At 42.9% G+C, this 20211-nt stretch overlaps 2 protein-coding genes across 8 annotated transcripts in view; one reads left to right on the plus strand and one right to left on the minus strand.

Moving 5' to 3' along the window:
• On the minus strand, positions 1–3249 carry sart1 (SART1, U4/U6.U5 tri-snRNP-associated protein 1). Its single transcript, XM_004065951.4, has 2 exons — positions 3125–3249; positions 1–2893 (listed from the first exon to the last, which is right to left on the minus strand). The coding sequence occupies exon 2, from the start codon at positions 2883–2885 to the stop codon at positions 594–596; it is 2292 nt and encodes a 763-aa protein (XP_004065999.2). The 5' UTR covers positions 2886–2893; positions 3125–3249; the 3' UTR covers positions 1–593.
• Positions 2837–20211, plus strand: part of pcm1 (pericentriolar material 1) — a 23287-nt gene continuing 5912 nt past the window's right edge. For 2 of the 7 annotated variants that reach the window (XM_023957957.1, XM_023957972.1), the window contains exons 1-28: positions 3304–3612; positions 3817–3914; positions 4560–4672; positions 4839–5087; positions 5987–6313; positions 7275–7445; positions 8064–8183; positions 8442–8628; positions 8843–8952; positions 9176–9449; positions 9542–9692; positions 9942–10145; positions 10957–11120; positions 11369–11595; positions 12102–12232; positions 12361–12490; positions 15222–15389; positions 15471–15652; positions 15807–16040; positions 16134–16392; positions 17313–17458; positions 17534–17739; positions 17838–18018; positions 18102–18409; positions 18527–18688; positions 18874–18930; positions 19118–19290; positions 19852–19983. In XM_023957957.1, the coding sequence (XP_023813725.1) occupies positions 4577–4672; positions 4839–5087; positions 5987–6313; positions 7275–7445; positions 8064–8183; positions 8442–8628; positions 8843–8952; positions 9176–9449; positions 9542–9692; positions 9942–10145; positions 10957–11120; positions 11369–11595; positions 12102–12232; positions 12361–12490; positions 15222–15389; positions 15471–15652; positions 15807–16040; positions 16134–16392; positions 17313–17458; positions 17534–17739; positions 17838–18018; positions 18102–18409; positions 18527–18688; positions 18874–18930; positions 19118–19290; positions 19852–19983 (4749 nt within the window). In that variant the 5' untranslated portion in view covers positions 3304–3612; positions 3817–3914; positions 4560–4576. Of the gene's footprint in view, positions 2929–3303; positions 3613–3816; positions 3915–4559; positions 4673–4838; positions 5088–5986; positions 6314–7274; positions 7446–8063; positions 8184–8441; positions 8629–8842; positions 8953–9175; positions 9450–9541; positions 9693–9941; positions 10146–10956; positions 11121–11368; positions 11596–12101; positions 12233–12360; positions 12491–15221; positions 15390–15470; positions 15653–15806; positions 16041–16133; positions 16393–17312; positions 17459–17533; positions 17740–17837; positions 18019–18101; positions 18410–18526; positions 18689–18873; positions 18931–19117; positions 19291–19851; positions 19984–20211 lie in introns of those variants that run through there. The other 5 variants (XM_023957968.1, XM_023957967.1, XM_023957970.1 and 2 more) reach the window with 5 other exon arrangements.

Raw genomic sequence — 20211 nt, forward strand, 5'->3', positions numbered from 1 at the left:
TAAAATATCGAATTTATTCAATGAAACATCACCAAAACATACTTCTTTCAAATACAGTTCTTTTGTAACTGTATAAGAAAAAGAAAATCCAAAAATTGAAACGCAGAATCAAAAATTTTAGGTGTTTATACTATACTTGTGTGCTAGGATCATTAGGATCTGCAGCGGACATGACATCTCTAATAACTTTGAAATGTTCCACCAAAAACATTTCCCAAACATTACATTTAAGCAACAATTTTCCCAACAGTTAAAGCTAAAGATTTCCACACGTTTGTGTCTAATGTAAATGATTTATTAGGGAAATAGGTCAAGTTAAATTTCTTTCTCTGATTTGCTACTTTAACCATTTCAAAAGCAAACATTAAACCTCTACAGATCGTATTTATACTTGAGGTTTCTGAAAGTTACTCTTTCAAGACAATAGAAACAAATGTTTACTAAACAAGTCAACAGTTGCACATTTACACAGGTTTTACACAACACTCCTGACATTGGAACCTGTATTAATTACAATGCAAAGTTGTACTACGCATCTTATAATCCGCTGGCATGTGCCTCTATTCTATATCTATTCGACACATCCAGTTTTCTCATTTTGTGATGTTGTTAACATTCATACTTTTCCCGCTTCCACTAAGCACGATGTATGGGGTTTTCTGGGATTTCTGTTTCTCTTGAAGCAAAGCCACAGTCCCAAGAGGTGTGTCGCTGCTGCTCATCTTCTTCAGAAGTGCTTCCTCCTCTAGCTTTTTCATCCTTCTTTCGGTCTTCATCTTCCCAGATCCCTTTCCGTGAAATCGATGGGAAAGTTGTCTGAAAGCCTCTTTTGGCGTGAGTTTCCGGCCGGACTCATCCACGTACTCGATCTTGATTTCAGGCTTGTATCCATCTTTATCCTTGAAATCCTGAGTGAAACCCCGGTATTCTTCTCTGCGACTGTACTTATCATCAAAGCCCATTTTGTCTTCGATGCAATAGTTGTCATTGGGCAGGGAGCCCTTCGTCGCTCTAACACGAGCCACTTTCTGCATTTGAGTGTCCAATAAGCCTTTATTTGTACACAGCTTTAAGGCTGCAGCAAGGCCAGAGTTGACTATGGGTTCTTCATCCAAAATAGTTGCAGAGGCTGTGGTGAATTCTGATGGTTTTTGCTCTTCATCCAAGTTAACTGAGCTCCATCCAATGTTTTCATCAATTTCAGAGTCTGATCCCGCAACATCATCTTTTTCTTCCTCCTGGTCAAAGTCCATAATATCCTCTTGGTCCTCCCGGTTACCTGACAGCCCATAAGTGGGAATATCACCCAGGGTTCTGCAAAACTCTGAGGTGGCATTGAAAACGATGTTTTTCTTCTCTGGATCATTGTCGTCATCACTCTTGATGATGTCCCTAATCTTCTCAACCACCTTCTCCCCTGAGTCCTTGAGAAGCTGCTTCTGCTTCAATTTCCTCTGCTTCTCCAGTTGTTTCTGTAGTTCTTGTTCTGCCTCATCCTCCTCAATTGTGACCGGCTCCGGAGCTAGGAAGTTTTCATCATCGCTCATTTCCATTTCTGCCATACGGATGTCATCTGACTCTTGGGGGGTTTCAAGTGTACACCTGGTTTCCTCCTGTACTTCCTCCACATCGCCGTCGTTTTTGCGGCCCCTTCCTCGTGTTCTAGAGCCAAAATCAGTGCTGCGAGTGTCGTCAGGCAGCAGGTCAACAGCAGATTTCTCCTTCTTCCGGATCTTTCTCACGCGGCGCTTAGTCTTGTTGAAGCCCACGATTTCCTGAGGTGTGTAATATTCTGATGCAATGGTGAGGACTGGCATTTGCAAGGACTGTGCTTGGTTTCGCAGAGCTTCTCTGACCGACTGCAGCTCCCTTTCTCGCTCCCCATCTGCAAAGCCACCTGTGCTCAATCGGAAACTCTGTTTCTTTTCACCTTCAATCTCTTCATCGTATTTTGAGAGTACAGTATGGCTCTTGAACGTGGCCATGTCTTCCACACTTTCCTCTTCTTGGTAGGGCTTGTAATCAGGCTTCTTCTTCTTCAACTCTACGTTTTTTTCTGCCTTTTCCTTGTCGATCAGCCCCACGTTTACGAGCACATCTTCTTTCTCTTCAAGTACACCTTTGTCTTCTAGGGTCAGGATAACGCTCTGACCTTCACTGAAAGATTCCAGCTTGTGCTGCACTTTAAGACCTTTTAGATCACGAGATGTATATGCTTCTTGTTTACTTTGACCAAACTCCTCCTCTACAAGATTGCTGACACCAAACTCTTGATCCATTTCTTCCAGAAGTTTGGCTCTTTTCTCTGCCAATTCCTTTTCTTTAGCCAGCTTTCGGCTTCTCTCTACCCAAGCAGCTGTGTCATCCAGCCAATCTTCCTCAGCTAGGGTTTTTACTTTACCCAGTTTCTTGTTGAGAAGGCGTTTTTCTTTCAAGGCTGCAAGCTTCTCTCTCATCTCTTTCTGCTGTTGGATCACAATTGGGTTGATGGTTTCAGCGACCATTGGATCTTCTTTTGTCCCAAGTTCTTTCTTGTTCTCATTCAAATCTAGAGGCTTCAGCCCGAGCTTGGCTCTCAGCTTGTTTGTTTCCTCAATGCTTAGAGACGCATCACCACTTGCACTCTGAGGCTGCGTTTCAGTCTTACTTTCCTGGTATCCAAGGTCAACTTTCTCTCTCTTAACCCGCGGCTCGCCGCTGCTTTTTTCGCCCTTACTGCGACTGTCCCGTCTGCTCCTTTCCCTTGATCTGGATCGTTTCCGTTTGTCTTTATCACGATCCGAAGTGTCTCTGTCCCGTTCCTTGTGTCGATGTTTCTTGTGCTCACGGCGACGGTCTTCAGTCTCCTCGCGGCTCTTCTCCTTGTGTTTCTTCGAGGAGCCCATGGTTCTCCCTGGAGTTAACAATAGAGCCAACAAAAAAATACAGGTAAGTAAGTAAAAAGTTTACTTGCTAGCGCGGACCGATGGTATACTTAGATACTTTGATGTTAGCTTTTCCTTGCTAGCCTAGTCCGCTAGCTTAGCTTTAAATGCTAAGAGGCTCACGGACGTCACGCGGAAACTAAACAACCCCAAAATTTAACATTAAAACAGATGAGAAAAAAGGAGAAACAATGTCTTACCAAAAGCTCGTTTTTCCTTTCAACTTATGCCACTCGGTCCGCAATAGGTCCGTGAACGAGTAATTTTGCACTAACGCGCAGTGAACGTCGTGGCTTCCTGAAAATAAACTTCCGTTTATTTGTTATTTTCTAGCCCTGCCGCCACCTAGCGTTTAGGAGTCTAATAGTAGTTTGACCGCTTACATTTAGTGGTGTTTCGTGTGTTTGTGGAACTCCGTGACGTCTTTGTTAATGAAAAGGCTTTTAACCAGATTCACAGATACATTTTTAAACTTATACAAACGTATACTTGGTTCTCTGAGGCTAAATCTGTGTCCTGCTCGGGGCTCTGGATGGTTCCCGACGTACATCTTTTTGAAATCGCAAGCTAGCTATCTTAGCAAGTGCAGTTTCAAGAAAACGACGAAACAAGTGAGCATGAAACTTGCAGTTTTTTCTATTACCACCATCGGCTAGCGTTCTCTGCGTGCAGTCCTCAACTTAATAAGGTAACAAACACAATTTTATTTTACAGTTTAGCTTTACCAAGGTGACACGAAATGTTTGTTTGGTTCAAGTATCCCAGATGTGCTCTCTTCTTGGACGAGCAAGTTTGTGTCAAGCTTAGCCACATATTAGCCAGCCATACCATACTGCCAAGCACGAGAACATTGTTGTTGACTCTAGCATTTCACTTTTATGTGTTCTTCTAGGTGACCCGCAAATGTTCTTTTGAAAAGTGGATGCGGGAGTGATTGGCTCCTAAATGTGTTAGACAACATATATGTCACGAGCGGGTTTCTTGAACAAGGTATACAATTGAAACGAAGTTTTGCACAGGAATATGAATTTGTTAAAATATTAAAGATGTTAGGTTTTTTTTGTGGGTGGATGTTGCATAGGTTTTTTTGAAACATCATCATCCCCCCTCCCCCTCTGCGTTGTGTCCTCGCGGCGGATGAATCGTTTCTGTTTCCCCGGGAAACAGCGCGCGCTCTTGATTTTATTTTTGTATTAAAATCATTTTGAAGCTGCTGTATTTTCTCACTTTTTATTTTGTACACATTTCCCCCCCCATTTTTTTTCCATTATTGACATTCAAAGTCACAAACTATAATTTCCCAAAAGAACATAAGGATCAAAATGCAACAACAAACCCAAAAAAACAAACAAACTAAAAGTAATACAATAAATACAAAAAAGGCATTAATTTACAAAAACAGGTAAATAATTGGACAGTTTTATAGCTTTACAAATTCGGAAGGGATTTTCAAAATAAATTGTAAATAATTGGGGCTCAGTTTTAAAATCGACATTTACTTAAAAAATATTTCCCAAAATGTTTAAATTAATAACTTATACTTGTAAATGTACTTCACGTAAGATTAAAAGAAGTATTTGAAGACTTTGATTTTCTGGTTTCTGAGTAGTGACCATAATGTTTTGTGAATTCCAGCAAACTAAGTAGTTGACATGGCAACTGGAGGTCCTCCTTTTGATGACGGTGAAGAAGATCTGCACAACTGGACGGTAACCAGTTCCAGCCTGGATGATCGACTCAACAACATGGTACATGCTTGACATAAACATAACTTTGTTCATGCTGAAAAGTGTTGCCTTTCCGCGAGAAGCATAATCCCCTTAGAATTTGGAGTGTCACCACTCTGTCTATCTAACCACTAAAATGGAGAGCTCTCCACAATGTGTGCATAATGATTATCTTCCATTTTGTCAGGATTGGGGTGTCCAGCAAAAGAAAGCCAACCGATCTTCGGATAAAAATAAGAAAAAGTTGTCTGCAGCGGTGGTGGAAAGTCGCCTGACAAACGATATATCCCCAGAGTCCACCCCGGGGGCGGGCCGTCGGCGAGCTCACACTCCACATTCCTTTCCCCACATCAAATACACCACCCAAATGTCTGTACCTGATCAGGCTGAGCTGGAAAAACTGCGTCAAAGGATCAATTTCACAGACATGGACGAGGTAAAAACACAGCTGAACTCAAGGGCATGGAGATCACAGATAAATGGACAAAGGAAGCCTGATGTATGTGTCTAAACGCACATTAATAGTGATGCTCTCTTATGTAGTAAAAAAATCGTCCTTGTGTTAGAGGAAGATGTTATGTTAAAGTCCCACTCCAGTCATCCTTTGATCTATTCTAAAGATTTCCCAGTGGTCTTTTAATCAGGATTGAGCAAAAAATCTTTTCCATTTTCTGGGATATATTTTCTGCAGAATAGCAGTAGATCATTAGAAATTTGCCTGTGAGTTGTGGGTAGGACCTTTGGCGTGCGGCAACCTTGCCACCGTCAACTTTCCTGTTGCTGAGAGCTCACCACAGGGAGCTTGTGGCCCTCCCAGTTTATTTCACACACACCTATTTCACACATTTATTTATTTTTTGTCTGCTCCTGATTCACCACGATTTGAATAAAGAAACACTCAGAAATGCCATTTTAAGAGTCATTTTTCTTTTTCTATGTCCTCCATCATCAGAAAAACGCCACAAGAACATGTTAAAAATGTCCGATTTTGAATGGAGTGGGTCTTTTTAATTACAGCTGGGCCTCAGACTGGGGTAAAATCCCCAGTTTAAATACACACTAACCTTTAGTGTTAATCTGTTTTCAGATTTTAAAACAATTTCTTAGTTTTTTTCATCTTTGGAAAAGCCAACTTTTTGTGACATCACAAACTTTGACAACAAAAATTGAATCAGTATTTTTACTTGTTTTCTTAAAATACTAGAACTGTGAAATACCTTGATAAACACTTCAAATAGTTCAAAGTACCTGTTGAAGAAAGTTCTTTTATCTGCTCAGATAAATATCTGAAATCTTCTGCAGCACTAACGGTTCATCTATTGTTTTCTGATCCAGAGGAGTATTGGCAGTGACTCTCAGGGGCGCGTCACAGCTGCCAACAACCAGCGGCAGTTTGCAGGAGAGGCCAAGAAACCCCACAACTTCTTACCCCTGCATGTAAACACTAACAAAAGCAAGGAGCTGCTCCACCCCTCCGCCTCTGCCCCCACCACCCCAGTGATTTCCAAGGAAGTCAAGAAGCAGAGTCCAGGACTCAGGGAGAAGTTAACTCCTCTGGTTCTGTCCAAAGAAGCTACCAGGCTGGGAAGCGGTGACAAAGAGAGAAGACTCCCGTCGCAGAGGGAATATGGAGGAGAGGATGTGAAATTAGACAGCAGCCAGGTATTGTTTTGTGGTTGTTATGGTCATGAAATGCCCATAGAAAGAGGTAGGAAATGTAGCAATAAAGGCGACTGTGGGAAAACTTTGACCACTTGGATCAGGTAATCTTATAGTTGTTGTTTTTTTTTTTTTTTTTTGAACACTTAAATTGGTTTGAGCTGCACGGTGGTGTAGTGGTTAACACTCTGGACCTCATAGTGAGAAGGCTCTGGTTCAAATCCCGGTTGGGACTTTTCTGTGTGGAGTTTGCATGTTCTCCCTGTGCATGTGTGGGTTTTCTCTGGCTTAATCCAACAGTCCAAAAAACATGCTTCATAGGTTAATTGGTCTCTAAATGTCCCCTAGGTGTGTGTGAATGTGTGCGAGGCCCTACAACAGACTGGCGAGCTGTTCAGGGTTTACCCCGCCTTCGCCCAACAGTTGCTGGGATAGGCTCCAGCAACCCATGATTCTGGAAGAGATTTAGTGGGTTCTGGATTAAACTAGCTTTTTATTTTTATCTTCATCAAATGTATAGTTATTGAATAATTTACTAAGTTAATAGAAAAGCAGAGATGGATGTCAGGAGCCACTTTAGGCCCTCAAAGTAAACTCCTGTGGGAATTCTTTTGTTTATTTTTTACTCTTACATCTTCCAAAAACAATTGGATGAAATTGCATTCATGCAGGTTTCTAATAGTACTGTACTCATTCCCCCCCACCAGAATCTACTGGAAAGAAATCAAAACTAGGATAAAAGTGAGAGAGGCTGAGTGCAGCTGAAGCTAGGCTGTATTTAGGACAATTTATAAATATTCCACTCCGAATGCCCAGAGAGTTTTTTGCCCAGCTCTTCTTCTGCCCTCGTGTCGCCTTTCCTGAGCGTTCACCACAGACGTTCTCATAGCTTCCCTTAAACCCCATGTTTTTTGTTTTCCCTCTCAAACCCATGCTGAATTATCCCCTCCTTCTACCCTCTCAGGTGGTGAGCAAACTGGTCCAAATTCGGGACTACATCGGTAAGCTCAGCTCCGTGAGGGACGAGATGGTGGAAAAGAACGACGTGCCGGCAAAAGTGGAGCGTCTTTCTAGTTTCATTGAACACCTCCGGGAGAAGGAGAAGTCCTGCCTGCGTTTGTTACAGAAAATGCTGGTTAGTTTCTCTTTTTTAAACATGTAATTTTATTTGCTTGTTTAGTTAGCTCTGATCTAAAGTGAAACGTTGAAACGTTTTTTTTTTTTGTTTATCTTGATTTTTAGAAGAAGCTTTTGCTGTCAAAACAATGTGTGATATCTGTCATATCTATTTTATTTAGTATTAAATCTTATAAATTGGGACATAGTATAACTACTTTCTGTGCTGTCTTTAGAGTATTTCTTTAACTTTAGTTTACTTGCTTAAATAATGAACAATCTGGGATTGTTCCTCTGAAAAGTTGATATTTTTTGCACTAAAATTGGTCTGAACCATTTCACATTGCACACTACATTTTTGCTGAAGTGCTTTTTGTTAGAAGATTAAAATGTACATTTTGTGGCCTTTACAAGTTCTTGTCATTTTCATCCCGATGATCCTGACATTGATGGATCACACTTTCTGGTTGGTTGTGTTCTTCCATCCTCCTTCAGTCTTGAACACAAAGCAGTCCTAGCAAACAACCCTTTCTCCGCCTCAGCAGCAATCCTTTGCAATTCTCCCTATGCTGTTGTAAAGAAAGGTCTATGATGTCATTCTGTGACGCTCTGTGGCTCACTTTGATTCTGTTTGTAGGCACAGGAGGTGGATGACTGTGATATGGGGACCTTGGAATCTGCTGTTGGTTCTGGTTCTCTGGCAGAAAGTGCTTCTGTGAACATTGAGGTTCTGTCTTCAGAGGTTTCCAATGCAGCAGTGAGTGTATTTGTAGTTGGGCATTTTCCTATTTGTCTGCATTTTTAAAACCCTATTGGATTTTTAATATTGGATTTTAGTAGATACTGAACAGCTCTTCTCTACATAAGAAATTATGTAAAAGTACATAAAAAAACCAAGACTGTTTTTACTTTTTTCAGCCCCACCTTTATTAGTCTAGAATCCTGACAGTGCATTCTTGCCTGTGTGAGCTTGATTGATTCAGTCCTTGCACTGATGCATGGCTGTATATTTTAGGACATCAGGCCAGAGGCTGCGAGTGCTGACCAAAGGGAGGAACTGGAGAACCTGCGTAAGCAGCACGAGCTGCTGAAGAAGATGCTGGAGCAGCAGGAGCAGCTCCGAGCGCTGCAGGGCCGACAGGAAGCATTGATGGCTATGCAGCACAGCACAGAGCAGGCGCTTGCCTTGACTGAAGACAACGGTGAGACACACACACAAGCAACTGCAACAATGTTCCCCACTTTAATATGAAGCTGCAGACAGACCATAAAGAGCTGGAAGCCAACAAATGTTGGCATTGCAACGTTTGCACAGATCCAGTTGACAAAACACTTTCAGTTCTGAAAATCCTGTCAAATTTGTACATAATAATGTCTGTACATGTTAGTAAATGATTTATGTGTTGTTGCCCTCAGTCGTCACGGAAACCACCGGCAGTATATCAGGCTTAAGCATCACATCAGAACTGAATGAGGAGTTAAACGAGCTGATTCAGCGCTTTCACAACCAGCTTCACGACTCTCAGGTTCAGTATCTATTTTTGGACAAACAAATGTTAGAATCACACAGTCTTGAACTTTTGAAGAGTTTGCTTGCATGCAATGCAGTTTTGCTGCTTCAAGTTAGCATGTAGAACATCGGTTTTCTACAGTATGGTTTGCACAACTATCTAACAGAACCCAGATCGGTGCTGTTGGTATGAATAGCAGGCGGGGCGTTTCATTTTACAGTTGCTCTCATCTCTACAGACAAAAGCCGTGCCGGATAACCGTCGTCAGGCACAGAGTCTTTCGCTCTCCAGAGAGGTTTGTTGGTCCAGGTCTCCCCTAGCCGTGGGGGCCCCTCAGCACAGGCCCCTCCTCCACTCCGCCTCTGGCCCTCATGCCGGGTTGGACTCTGGAGCATCAGCTGCTAGCGCCAAACTGACCAAGCTCCAGGAGCTTCAAGACAAGAAGCAAACCATGGACAAGATTCTGAGAGAGCTACACTCCCTCCGAGACCAAACGTTAAATAACAACTCATGTGAGAGGGATTTCTATGCTCTTTTGAGCCATTCTAAATGAATTTACTTTTGTCCTGACAAAAGGGGATGAACCCCATGTGGTTTCCATCAGGTCGTGGCTCATCAGCACAGCATAGTCCAGGAGCTCAAGGGTCCTCAGAGTGTCCATCAGCTTTATTTTCTAACGGGGCTTTGGCTTCCACCTCATTCCAGCCGTCATTCTCACAGCAGCAGGACGGCTCCAACTCCGCTGACAAGCTCAGGTACAAACTACAGCTCAAATATCCGCGGGAGGGTGGAGCACCTAGGCAGTGTTTCATTGCAGCCTACAGTGGGCTTTCTGTTGTTAAGTCTATCTTCTTTTTACCAAGATTCTTCTCTTGTATTTGTTTAGTTATATTTTGTGTGGGGCTTTTTCAAAAGAAAAGAGGAATTCTGGCTTTTTTATGATGTTACTTTTTGAATCATTTCATCCAAATACGGATTTCCTCTTCTTCCACATGTTCATGCAGGAAGTTAAAGGAGGTCCATAAGCGTCTGAATGAGCTGCGGGAATTAGTTCAGTACTACGAGCAGACCTCCGACATGATGGTGGATGCAGTCAATGAAAATGTGAAAGATGCTGATGAGGAGGAAGATGAGACAGAGGAAGGGTCGATTTTTGAGGCTACATTTGACTCAGAACAGGAAAATCAGGAACCTGTAACTAACATAAGGTAATTGTGGATTAAAAAAAAAAACACGACTGCATTACTTTGAAAAACCAATGTATCAGTTATACTAAAGTCCCCCTCCCATCATCTTTTGATGTATTGTTGAAGCGTTTGCAGTGGTCCTTTTTAATTAGGATGATGCCGTTTTTAGCAAAAATCAGAAAACCTGTCGTTTTCTAGGACAAAGTTTCTACAGAGCGACAGGACATAATCAGAAATTCACCTCTGAGTTGTGGGTGGGACCGTTGGCACACAGCGATCCCGGCCCCCTTCCCATCATCCCTTTGTTTAGGCTCTCTTCTGCTAGCTTACAGCCCTTCACACCCCCAACCTCACATTAGCGGTGCAACAAAATGGCGAGCAATATCAGAGCTATCCAGCCGAACAGTTTTGAACCAGATTCCAGCTCAGACAAGGAAAACAAAGACTCACTTTGTTTATGCAGAAACTAATTGTTTCTGCAGGTGGATGCATCAGAATTACAACGGAGCAGTGAGCTTGTGGCTTGCCGTAGTAATTTCTACATTACAACAAAAGTTTTTTCAAACGCATTTTTTTTTCGTCTGCTCCTTATTTACAATGATCTGAATACTCAGAGAGGCAATTTTAAGCTTCATTTTTTTATATATGTCCTCTTTCATTAAAATTTTTTTTTAAAACCCCCAAAAGATGATTTTCATTAGATATCTTAAAGATATTTGAGCTAAATAAATTGTCTTTTTTTCTTCTTCCTCCTTAATTCAATGAGGTTAGGTTCTTTTTTCTCAATAGTGCTGATTTGTCACTGACGACATTTATTGCCCTTTCTTTGTAGAAACTCTCAGCGCAGCAGGAACTGGACAGACTTGAACAGTCTGGCTAATCGATGTAGCATCAGGGCTGCAACCAACAACCAGGACAGCAGACTCAACACTAACTGTGAGATCAACAACCGAACAGCAGCCAATCGCCACGCCCTGAACATCCCAGCTGCCATAGGTTTGCTCATGAATACGCTAACAGGACTCAGTGTTGTGAATATCATTAGGTGTCTATCAGACACTTATTATAGTTCATTTTTATATTCTCGTGAATGTTGATTTTGATGACATGGTTTGAAGGAACAGGTAGATCCAGTAAATCTGTTCACCTCTCAGTTTTTCAAACATGCTTTTTTTAACCACTTATTTCATGTCTAAAGCCAATTTTCAGAACCTCGGACTTGATTGTCCCCTTTTCTTGTTCAGAATGCCAATACAACAGGGACATCCCTTATAGTGAAGTGAGAGATGACGATGGAGAAGAGGAGTGCGCTTGTAACGATGGAGCAGCGCGGGCGGTGGTTCCAGACAGCGTGTCGGAGTCCAGTCGGAGGAGCAGCCTCGGGAACGATGCCGGATTTCCCCAGAAAGTTCACCGGCAGTCAGCCAAACAGAAACTCCGGCAGCTGCAGGAGCTGGTCGCCATGGTTCAGGTCAAAGATGAAATGTTCTGGTTCTGTAGTCATGTTGAAGATGTTCTTTTTTTTTTTTTAGGGTTTTTCCTTGTGGTAGTCAGGTGGTGCATGATGGGAAATTAGTGAAGTATTTTACCCAGAAAGAATTTCTCAGTCCCCCATGGATCTGGAAAGACTTTGATCTACACAGTTCATTCCATAACCTGTTACTGGACCATGCACCACCTCTCAACCATCAAAAGAAAATTTAAAATGCAACACCCACGAATTTTAGTAAAATGTCTGAAACTGATAGCCTCATAAATACCGGGATGTATTTTTATATGTAGGTTCATTATGCATTCAGTTGAATGTTCACTGCAGATATTTTCAGGTGTATCCTGGTCAAAATTGTAGTAAATACAGAGAACGCTGCATTAGCAAACAAACGTGACTATAGTAAAGAGAATATTCTGTTTTCTTTTGAGTCCTGTGGAGAAACTGGCTCTTATTTATCTACTGACGAGACCGCTTTGTAAATGTAGAGTGACGACACCGATGGAACCACTGCCAATGAGGATGAAGCTATGCACCAACAGCCAAATAATACCCGAGCAACATTCGGATCTGGATCCAAGCAGAGTCCAAGAGACCTCGCTTTCAGCAGCAAGGCCAGGTGTGGTATTTTTCTAAAAAAAAAAAAAAAAAAGCAGCAGCGCAGTCAGTGCAGCTAAGAAAGTGTTGGTTTTGTGGCATCGTTGTGTATTTTTCTTTTCATCACGGCTGTTTTTGCTTTCCTCACAGGGAGAAACTGTACGAAGAGAAGCTGCGTCAGCAGAAGGAGGAACTGAAGCAGCTCCACGAAGAACGCCAGAGACTCATAGAAATCCAGAACAAGATCCAGGATCTGCAGTGGGCTTGTCCTGACCTTCAGGTATTTCCTGCATTCATTCAGACCTGCTTGTCTTTGCTGTTTTAGGGCTTTACAAAAAAAAAAATCAATATGTTTACAGTTGGAGAGAAAAGATTGTGTGAGGAGTTCTTTTTCCACACTGTCAATTGAAAACAGCATAAAGAACACAGAACTAGCAATCTGTATAACAGATCTTGCTGCATGCCTCACAGAATAAACTTGCCCCACACGCCCAACTGTTTTCTGCCAAAAATCTAGTTTTCTAAAAAAAAAACAAGAGAGAGAATGCAGCTATTGATGTGGTTTTGGTGTCATTCCCTGCATTATTTTTACTGTTTTTTTCTCCTTCTTTACTTTACTTACAGTACAGTACTCTGATTACATGATTTCCTATTAAAGTTGATGGAAAACTGCATAACACCACACATAGGGACTGCACATTTATAGGGCTGCACATTTGTCTTTTCTCCTTGTGGAAAGAACTATAGGATGACTTTTTGGTGCAACTTTATAATTCTTTTTTAAGTTAGTAAAGGAGGACAGAGGATATAAAGCTATACATTTTCACACAAATCCTTAAACCAGGGGTGGGCAAACTACGGCCCCCGGGGCAGGTCCGGCCCGCCTCCATGTTTGGTCCAGCCCACTGAATAATAACAGATACCCATGCTTTTTATTTATTTTTTTTAATCTGGCCACACAATCGAGACCCGCATAGAACGTGACATTTTATTCCACCGTTCTGCAGTCTGTGCCCCGACCTGAATCCCTGTCAACAGAACAGAAGACAGTCTTTCTTTTCTATGCCGCAGTTCATCTTTCCCCGTTAAGCTCATTCTTTTAGAGTGATTAGACAGCTTTTTTTTCTTTAACAGCGCGCCCTGTTCTGTGTCCTGATTGGCTGGAGAGCTTACCAATCAATCTCCTCCATGCCGTGTCTCCTCTACAGAAACGCTGAGCTCTTCAGATCTACAGAAATATTTGATCGTGATCAGATCTCTGTTTTCATTCTAAGATCCTGGATCTAATTTCCAGGAAGATTTAAACTTCGAGAAAAGGGTGAAAATGTTTCTCTGTCTGAGAAAAGTGAGGAGTTTTACTGCCTTAAACGTCTGTAATCAGACTCTGTGGATTTCATCGATCACTGGCTATTTATAGAACGTAACTCCTGCGTTAAACGAGGGAACTCTGTACTGGTGAAAAGGTAATGCAGACATCTGCGTAGTTGCAGCAGAAGACATAGACATTTGCTTTTTTTATTATTACTGGATGAGAAACAGATGTGCAGGACACAGCAGCTGCTCAGTTTTAGTGCAAACTGTGAGACGTGTGAGGAGCTGCAGCGCTCAAAGCCTCAGCGGGACGAAGACTGGAGACGATCCACTATTTATTGTTTTTTTAATGTATTAGTATTTTTTTCCCTGGGCTCTTGTCTTTAAAAGCCGCATAGAGACTTATTTGGTCTTTTTTTTTTGTTTCATAAACAGTGTTTTTTATTTTATTAAAAGGATCATGCATGAATGAAACTTTATTCATATAGCACTTTACAACTCCTTGAAGGTACCAAAGGGCTTCACAATAAAAGAAAAAGACAAAAGAAGTTTAAAGTTTTAAAGAAAACGACTTATTGTGGCCCTCACAAGAAAATGTTTGGGGCCCCTTGCTCTAGCATCCATGTGCTGTTGGAAGATTTGTTGTTTTTCATTATTCCGAATAATTCAAACACCACATGAACGCACCATTTCTCCAGGTTTTACAGGAGGTACATCAAGCCGTTGGTACAATTGGCTCTAAATTGAGAACAAAAGTTTTAACCTAAAAACTCTAAAATGTTCTGTTTTTAAAATACAATTTTCCATCCAAATGTTTTCATCCAGATTCCATGTTTTTTCCCTCTCACTCCTCTCATCTGCTCCTGGTCCGGCCCTTCTATCCAATTTTAAAACCCTATGTTGCCCGGGAGGTAAAAAGTTTGCCCACCCCTGCCTTAAAACCTCTAAATACTGGGTTTCAAAATTTGAAGTCCAGCGTGTGACACTTCAATTAATGCTACATATTTCTAGTAGATGACCTTCTAGTCATCTACTGGAAGTAAAGCTATGTACACACCGAACGCAATTTAAGGCATCCACTTTCAATATCTGATTTTTGGCAAAGAATTTGTGTCGAATCAACCAATCAGAAACTCAGCTTCAGCCTGTGACGTGTTGATGACATGATCAGTGGATGGAGCTCGAAACCAACATGGAGAAAAATCTGATCCATCTCCTCCTGAACTTTCTGATATTTCTTTTTTTTTCCTCGGAGACAATAATAAAAAGGTTCTCTGACTTTTATTCTTAGTTTATTTTTTCTCTTTTTGAAAGAGGCTGTCATTCAGATGCAGGTCCTGCAGCAGGGGTGAAGCTGGGAGAGACTGAATGACCTCATGAACCCAGACCTGGAGCCGGGATTACTGAGGCTTTAGTAGAGCTCTTCAAAATAAACCAAACCTGATCTCTTAATGTGGTCCCTATCTGTGATGCATTGATGAATGACAAATCAATGCTTCCATTGAAAACTGTTAACAGATGCTCCTTCCACACACTGCAGGAACATCTGTTTTATGAACACACTTTGGACAACTCTTTGAAACAGAAAGGCGGCTGATGCAAATTTGATGCACAAAAGAATTTCTCACTGAGAAAATACTGATAGGTGGGGAGTAGTTTTGATGTAAAGTTTCTAACTTTAAACTCTGTTGTTGCTGCAGTCCTCTGTGTCCAGCACAGCCAGTCAGCAGGGTTTGCTGAGGAAAGCTCCAGTGATGGTCTCCACTCCCGCCGCCGTCAAAGTGACTTCTTCTGGACAGAAAACCAACTTGGCGGTTCTCAAACCGGCTGCTCCAGAGGCGCCTGCTGCGTCAGCCACGGACGATGGGGTGAGGGTTTCCGTCTCTGAAATCAGTTTGAGCGCAGCACGCTCATCTGTTAACCAGCGCCGCCTGTTCTTGCGCCCTCAGCAGCTTTGGTCGGAAATGCGGCGGCGGCAGATCATGCGCGAGGACCTGCGGCAGCGCAGAAAGCACCTGGAGTCACTAATGGCAGAACATCAGAGGCGAAACGGTTTCGCGGACTCGTCCTGCCCCATTGAAGACCATGAAGAAAACGCTACACCCTCACTGTCTGTCAGCAGGGATGAAAGGTGATTAAGAAGGCCGTCTGATCAAGGTCTGTTTCAAATTCTCCTGGCTGTGACAGAAGTGGTAAACTTGAGTGTCTAGGTTTTTACTTATGGATGAGAGAGAACTTTACTGGAGGGGTAAATGACAAGAAGCTACGTCTAAATTTGTCTTCAGAACTATGGCCACTTGGGGTTCCAGTCCCTGCCACCTTGATAATAATGAAGAGGATGATGATGATGGCCACGACGCTGGGGAAACAGACGAGTATCACTCAGAGTTGGGAGCGGAGGAGGAGGACGAGGAGGAAGAAGTAGAAGAATGCACAGAGAGCAGCTCTGATGACGACCTTCCCTTGTTCTCGCCGAACAGGAACCAGGGCTCCTACACCAACAAGGAAAACCAGGGAAGGTCAGAGCAAGCGGGCGATCCTAGGCACGGCTCCACCATTTTCCAATCTCAGCAATTACTCAAATCTTTCTGCTTGTTTTTGTGTGTGTTCAGCAATCTAAAGCCTCCAGCTGCCTTTTCTGGCGAGAGCGACGTGCAGCTTCATAACAAAACAAAGACAAAGCCTCAGACCCGAAGCTTCAACCAGTCCTCAAGTCAGCATGGAGGCGTCCGCCGACAGGAGAACCTGCGCTGGGCCTCTGAGCTCTCGGTTGCAGAGGGAACGAGTCAGTGGAAGGAACAAGTCAACCACTTACAGAGACAGCTGGACTTCAGCTCCGGCATGTGTCAGACGCTCCTGCAGGACCAGCAGGTGAACGCTCCGACACTTTCTGGAAGATGTTTCCTCAGCTGTTGATGATGAAACTCAAGAAAATGTTTCTGAAGTCTCCTTATGTTAGAAAGTCCCACTCCGATCATCTTTCGATCTGTTGTAAAAGCGTTCCCTTCGGTCTTTTCATTATGATTGTCGTTTCTGCAGAGCAGCAGGAGTTCATTAGAAATGTACCAGTTGTGGGTGGGACTGTTGGCATGTAGCAGCTCCATCCTCCCTTCCCCTCTCTGTTACTGAGAGCTCTCTGTTTCAAGTGGATGATGTGAATTACGTGACGGACGGACCTTGTTTTGGCCTAAAAATATAACTCGTCAAACAAACAAAAAGGAAGGACCGCAAAATAACAATCGCACACTTTCATGTTTTTTTTAGATCTTCGAAAAAGCCAATCGTTTTCTAAAATATTATTTTACAGAGCCAGAAGAGTTAACTGTTGTTATACTACGGTTTAATGCATAATGTTAATAAACCACATGAACTGTGGCGGTAAGCAGAAATGAATCTGGGATTAGCTTCAGTATCAAATCTTTAAATCTTTCCCAGCTTTCCTTTTGTAGTAGAAGTGAAAAAATGCAGCTGCGTCACTTTTTAGTGAGCCTCGTCTTGAATGCTCAGCTGTGCTGTGTTGCTGCCGAGGGGGGCGGTGTGTTGTTGGTGGTCATATCAAGAGCTGTAAAGTTTGTTGACCACATGTGTTTTTGAGTTCTTACAGGAGACATTTGTGTGAAACCAACAAAAATGAAAACTGCTTCTGTTCTTGCTTTAAAGATTGTGACATCTTTTTTTCTTATTTCAGAAGCAGACGGGATAGAATGGATGCATCAGTGTTGCTGTGTTGCTCATAGACATTGTTACTTTGATCCGTTCGGTAAAATAAACTGATTTGTTTGTCTGTGCAGACGCTGTCGTTTATGCTGCAGAGTCTGCTGACCGGTCAGTACAGCGTGCTGCCCAACAACCGCTCTTCTCCACAAGTCCAGCTGGTCATGCATCAGCTGAACCAGTGCTACACCCAGCTGGCCTGGCAGCAAAACAACATCCAAAGGTGAAATCCAAAGCACACAGGAGTATCTTCACACTCGCATGGGGAGGGTTAAATGTCTGAACTCTTTTCTTTCAGACTAAAGCAGGTGCTGAATGATCTTCTGGGGCAGCAGCTGCCGCCTTCCTCCTCAGCAGCAGCGTGGCAGACGCAGAAACGGGGATCAGCTCAAGAGTCCAGCTGTGGTCCCTCAGCCTCTCCTGGCGTTTCCCTGCCCTTCTCCTCCACACTGCATCCTTCAGCCAACAACATGCCAGCCCCTCCAATGTCCCCATTCCCTTCCAGTATGAGCATCTTCCTAAGAATTTCTGACAATCCTTTGTTTTCGTGGGCTTTGATGAAAAGAGAAGTCATTGGATGTTCCTTTTCTTTGTCTCTTAAGCTTTTACCTTATTCCCTCCATTCCCCTCTACCTTGGGTGGCTTCCTCCAAGAACCTTTTGGTCCGACCACTCCCGAACATCAGAAGCAGCGCCCGGACCCCAACACCTCCTTTAAAACCGAGTACATGAGCTTCCCTCCTCCACTGCAGCGCTCCCCCCTCAACACCGCCAAAAAAACCAGGTCAGTTTTCCCCAGAGCACCTGTATGCTATCTGATGACCGCTGGCATTTACTGTCTCTTACTGTTCTGCTCTGAACTATTAGACCAGCAGATCGAGTCAACACCTCCTACACGAACAACATCCGGCAGCTCAAGTCATCTAAAACGGCTGTCGCTGCTAAAACTGAGCTGCAGGAGACTCCTCCTTCCTCTCCTTCTTTTGCCAAATGCCACTCCAGAGCACAAGAGTTTGACAAGGAGAGCTTCAGCAGCGTACCAGACGTTGATGATCCCAACACAATAACAAAGGCTTTCAAGGCCGGCCGCAAAGCTTCTGCACAAGCCAATTTGGCTTCTCGAAGTAGGACTCCCAAGAACAGACGTCGGAGGAGCAAAGTTCACAACAAAAACGGTGAGGGGGAAAAAACTGAAGTCGGTGAATCCTTGTAGCTTTGTCTTATCAAGTGTGTCAAGGATTAGTGAGATTCAAATGTAAAAAAAAGTAAATTCCCCCCAAATTCCTCTGCAGGTCATGACAGTGACAGTGCAAGTAGCACTACTGACTTTGGCCAGCAGAGGGCAGCATCGTCTCATCACCGGGACCAGAATCAGATGCTTCTGGACAAACTGACGCAAGAAAAGCTGGACAGCAAGACGAAGCTCGGCAGAAAACGAAATGACATCTCCTCCGGTATCATTTCAACTTCCTGCAGGGGAAATGGGCACATACATGCCATAATTTCACTTCATCCATGTTGCATATTTTCATGCTTTCATTATTTTCTGTCTCGTTCTTTCTATCAGTTAATATTTCTTTCCACATTACGTTTTGTCCGATTTTTGAGTTAATTTGCTTTTAATTTATCTTACTCACAGCTTACACTTGGAGAACCCCCTTCCTCTCTAACAGAATTGCATGCACAGAAGCACCAGGTAAAGTCACCGTGCAGCATCATTTGACTTTTCTTTCATCTAACACATCATGCATGGCTGTCATTCAGCTCAGCCTAAACCCAGGCTTTCAAACCCGAGAGGGAATGTTTGGCTTTGTTCTCATTTGAATTTTTTTTTTTTTTTTAATTTCAACTCAAAAAGACAAACCTGGTTCTCAATGTTTCAGATGCAAGCAGTGACTTCTCGCTGTTTGAAGCTCTTCGGGAGACCATCTACTCCGAAGTGGCCACGCTGATTTCCCAGAATGAGTCTCGGCCTCATTTTCTGATTGAGCTCTTCCATGAGCTGCAGCTCCTCAACACAGACTATCTCCGTCAGAGGGCGCTCTACTCTCTCCAGGTAAATGGCGTCTGTTTGCTCCGTATGTACTCATTCAACTCAACTGCAGTTCAAAGACACTTTATTGGGACTCAAATTACAAGGTTTTTTTGCATCCATTTGTAGACGACTAGATCCACGTCTTTGGTTTCCCCGCCCAAGCTGGCATCTGGCTCAAAACTTCTTATCTGGATAGCTTGAATATTGCTCGCTATTTGTGTCGCACTGGAAATGTTAGTTTGGGGTTATAAGGGGCTGTAAGATAGTGAGAGAGACAGTAATCAAATGTCTGATGGTTAATGAGCAGGCTTACTCGGCGCCAGTGGTCCCGCCCACAACTTGGGTGTGAATTTCTAATGAACTCCTGCCGCTCTGCAGAAACTATGTCCTAGAAAACTACTTTTTTTTTCTTTTGGGGTAAAAACGGTATAATTTAATTAAAAGACCACTGGGAACGCTTTAAAAGAGACCAGATTGTGACTTAAATTGTTTTGTATAGAGTCCTAACTCAGCTCCATATCAAAATTGGATAAGAGGAAAGTAAGCTTAAAGGAAAAGGATTTGATTCTGGGTTTTTCTTAGGACATAGTGACCAAGCACCTGGAAGTAAGGAGCGCCGCTGAAGACCAGCCTCCCCGCCTGGGTCCTGTGGCGTGGCCCGCCTGCTCTCAGTCCGAGCTCACGCCCAGTCAGAGTCTGTCCACCAGTGATGACGTAAGATAGCTTCATAGCTGAGGGTCGTGGCTTTTTCCTTCCCATCTTGTTTCGGTTCTTCCCACAGTCCTTTAAATTCTGCTTTAAGTGTTTCTCATTATTTTTACAAAGACTGATGCCCCCCCCCCCCCCCCCCTTTCTTTTCTTTTTTTCTTTTTAAACCAGACTTGTCTACTTTAATTTCTCATCATCTCGTCTGTTCATTCTTTCATGTATCTTTGATTTTCT

The sequence above is a fragment of the Oryzias latipes genome, chromosome 1 (assembly GCF_002234675.1).
Source record: "Oryzias latipes chromosome 1, ASM223467v1".
Lineage (NCBI taxonomy): Eukaryota > Metazoa > Chordata > Actinopteri > Beloniformes > Adrianichthyidae > Oryzias > Oryzias latipes.

Coding starts and splice junctions, on each gene's coding strand:
- sart1 (XM_004065951.4), bottom strand. CDS start 2,885: ATGGGCTCCTCGAAGAAACACAAGGAGAAGAGCCGCGAGGAGACTGAA.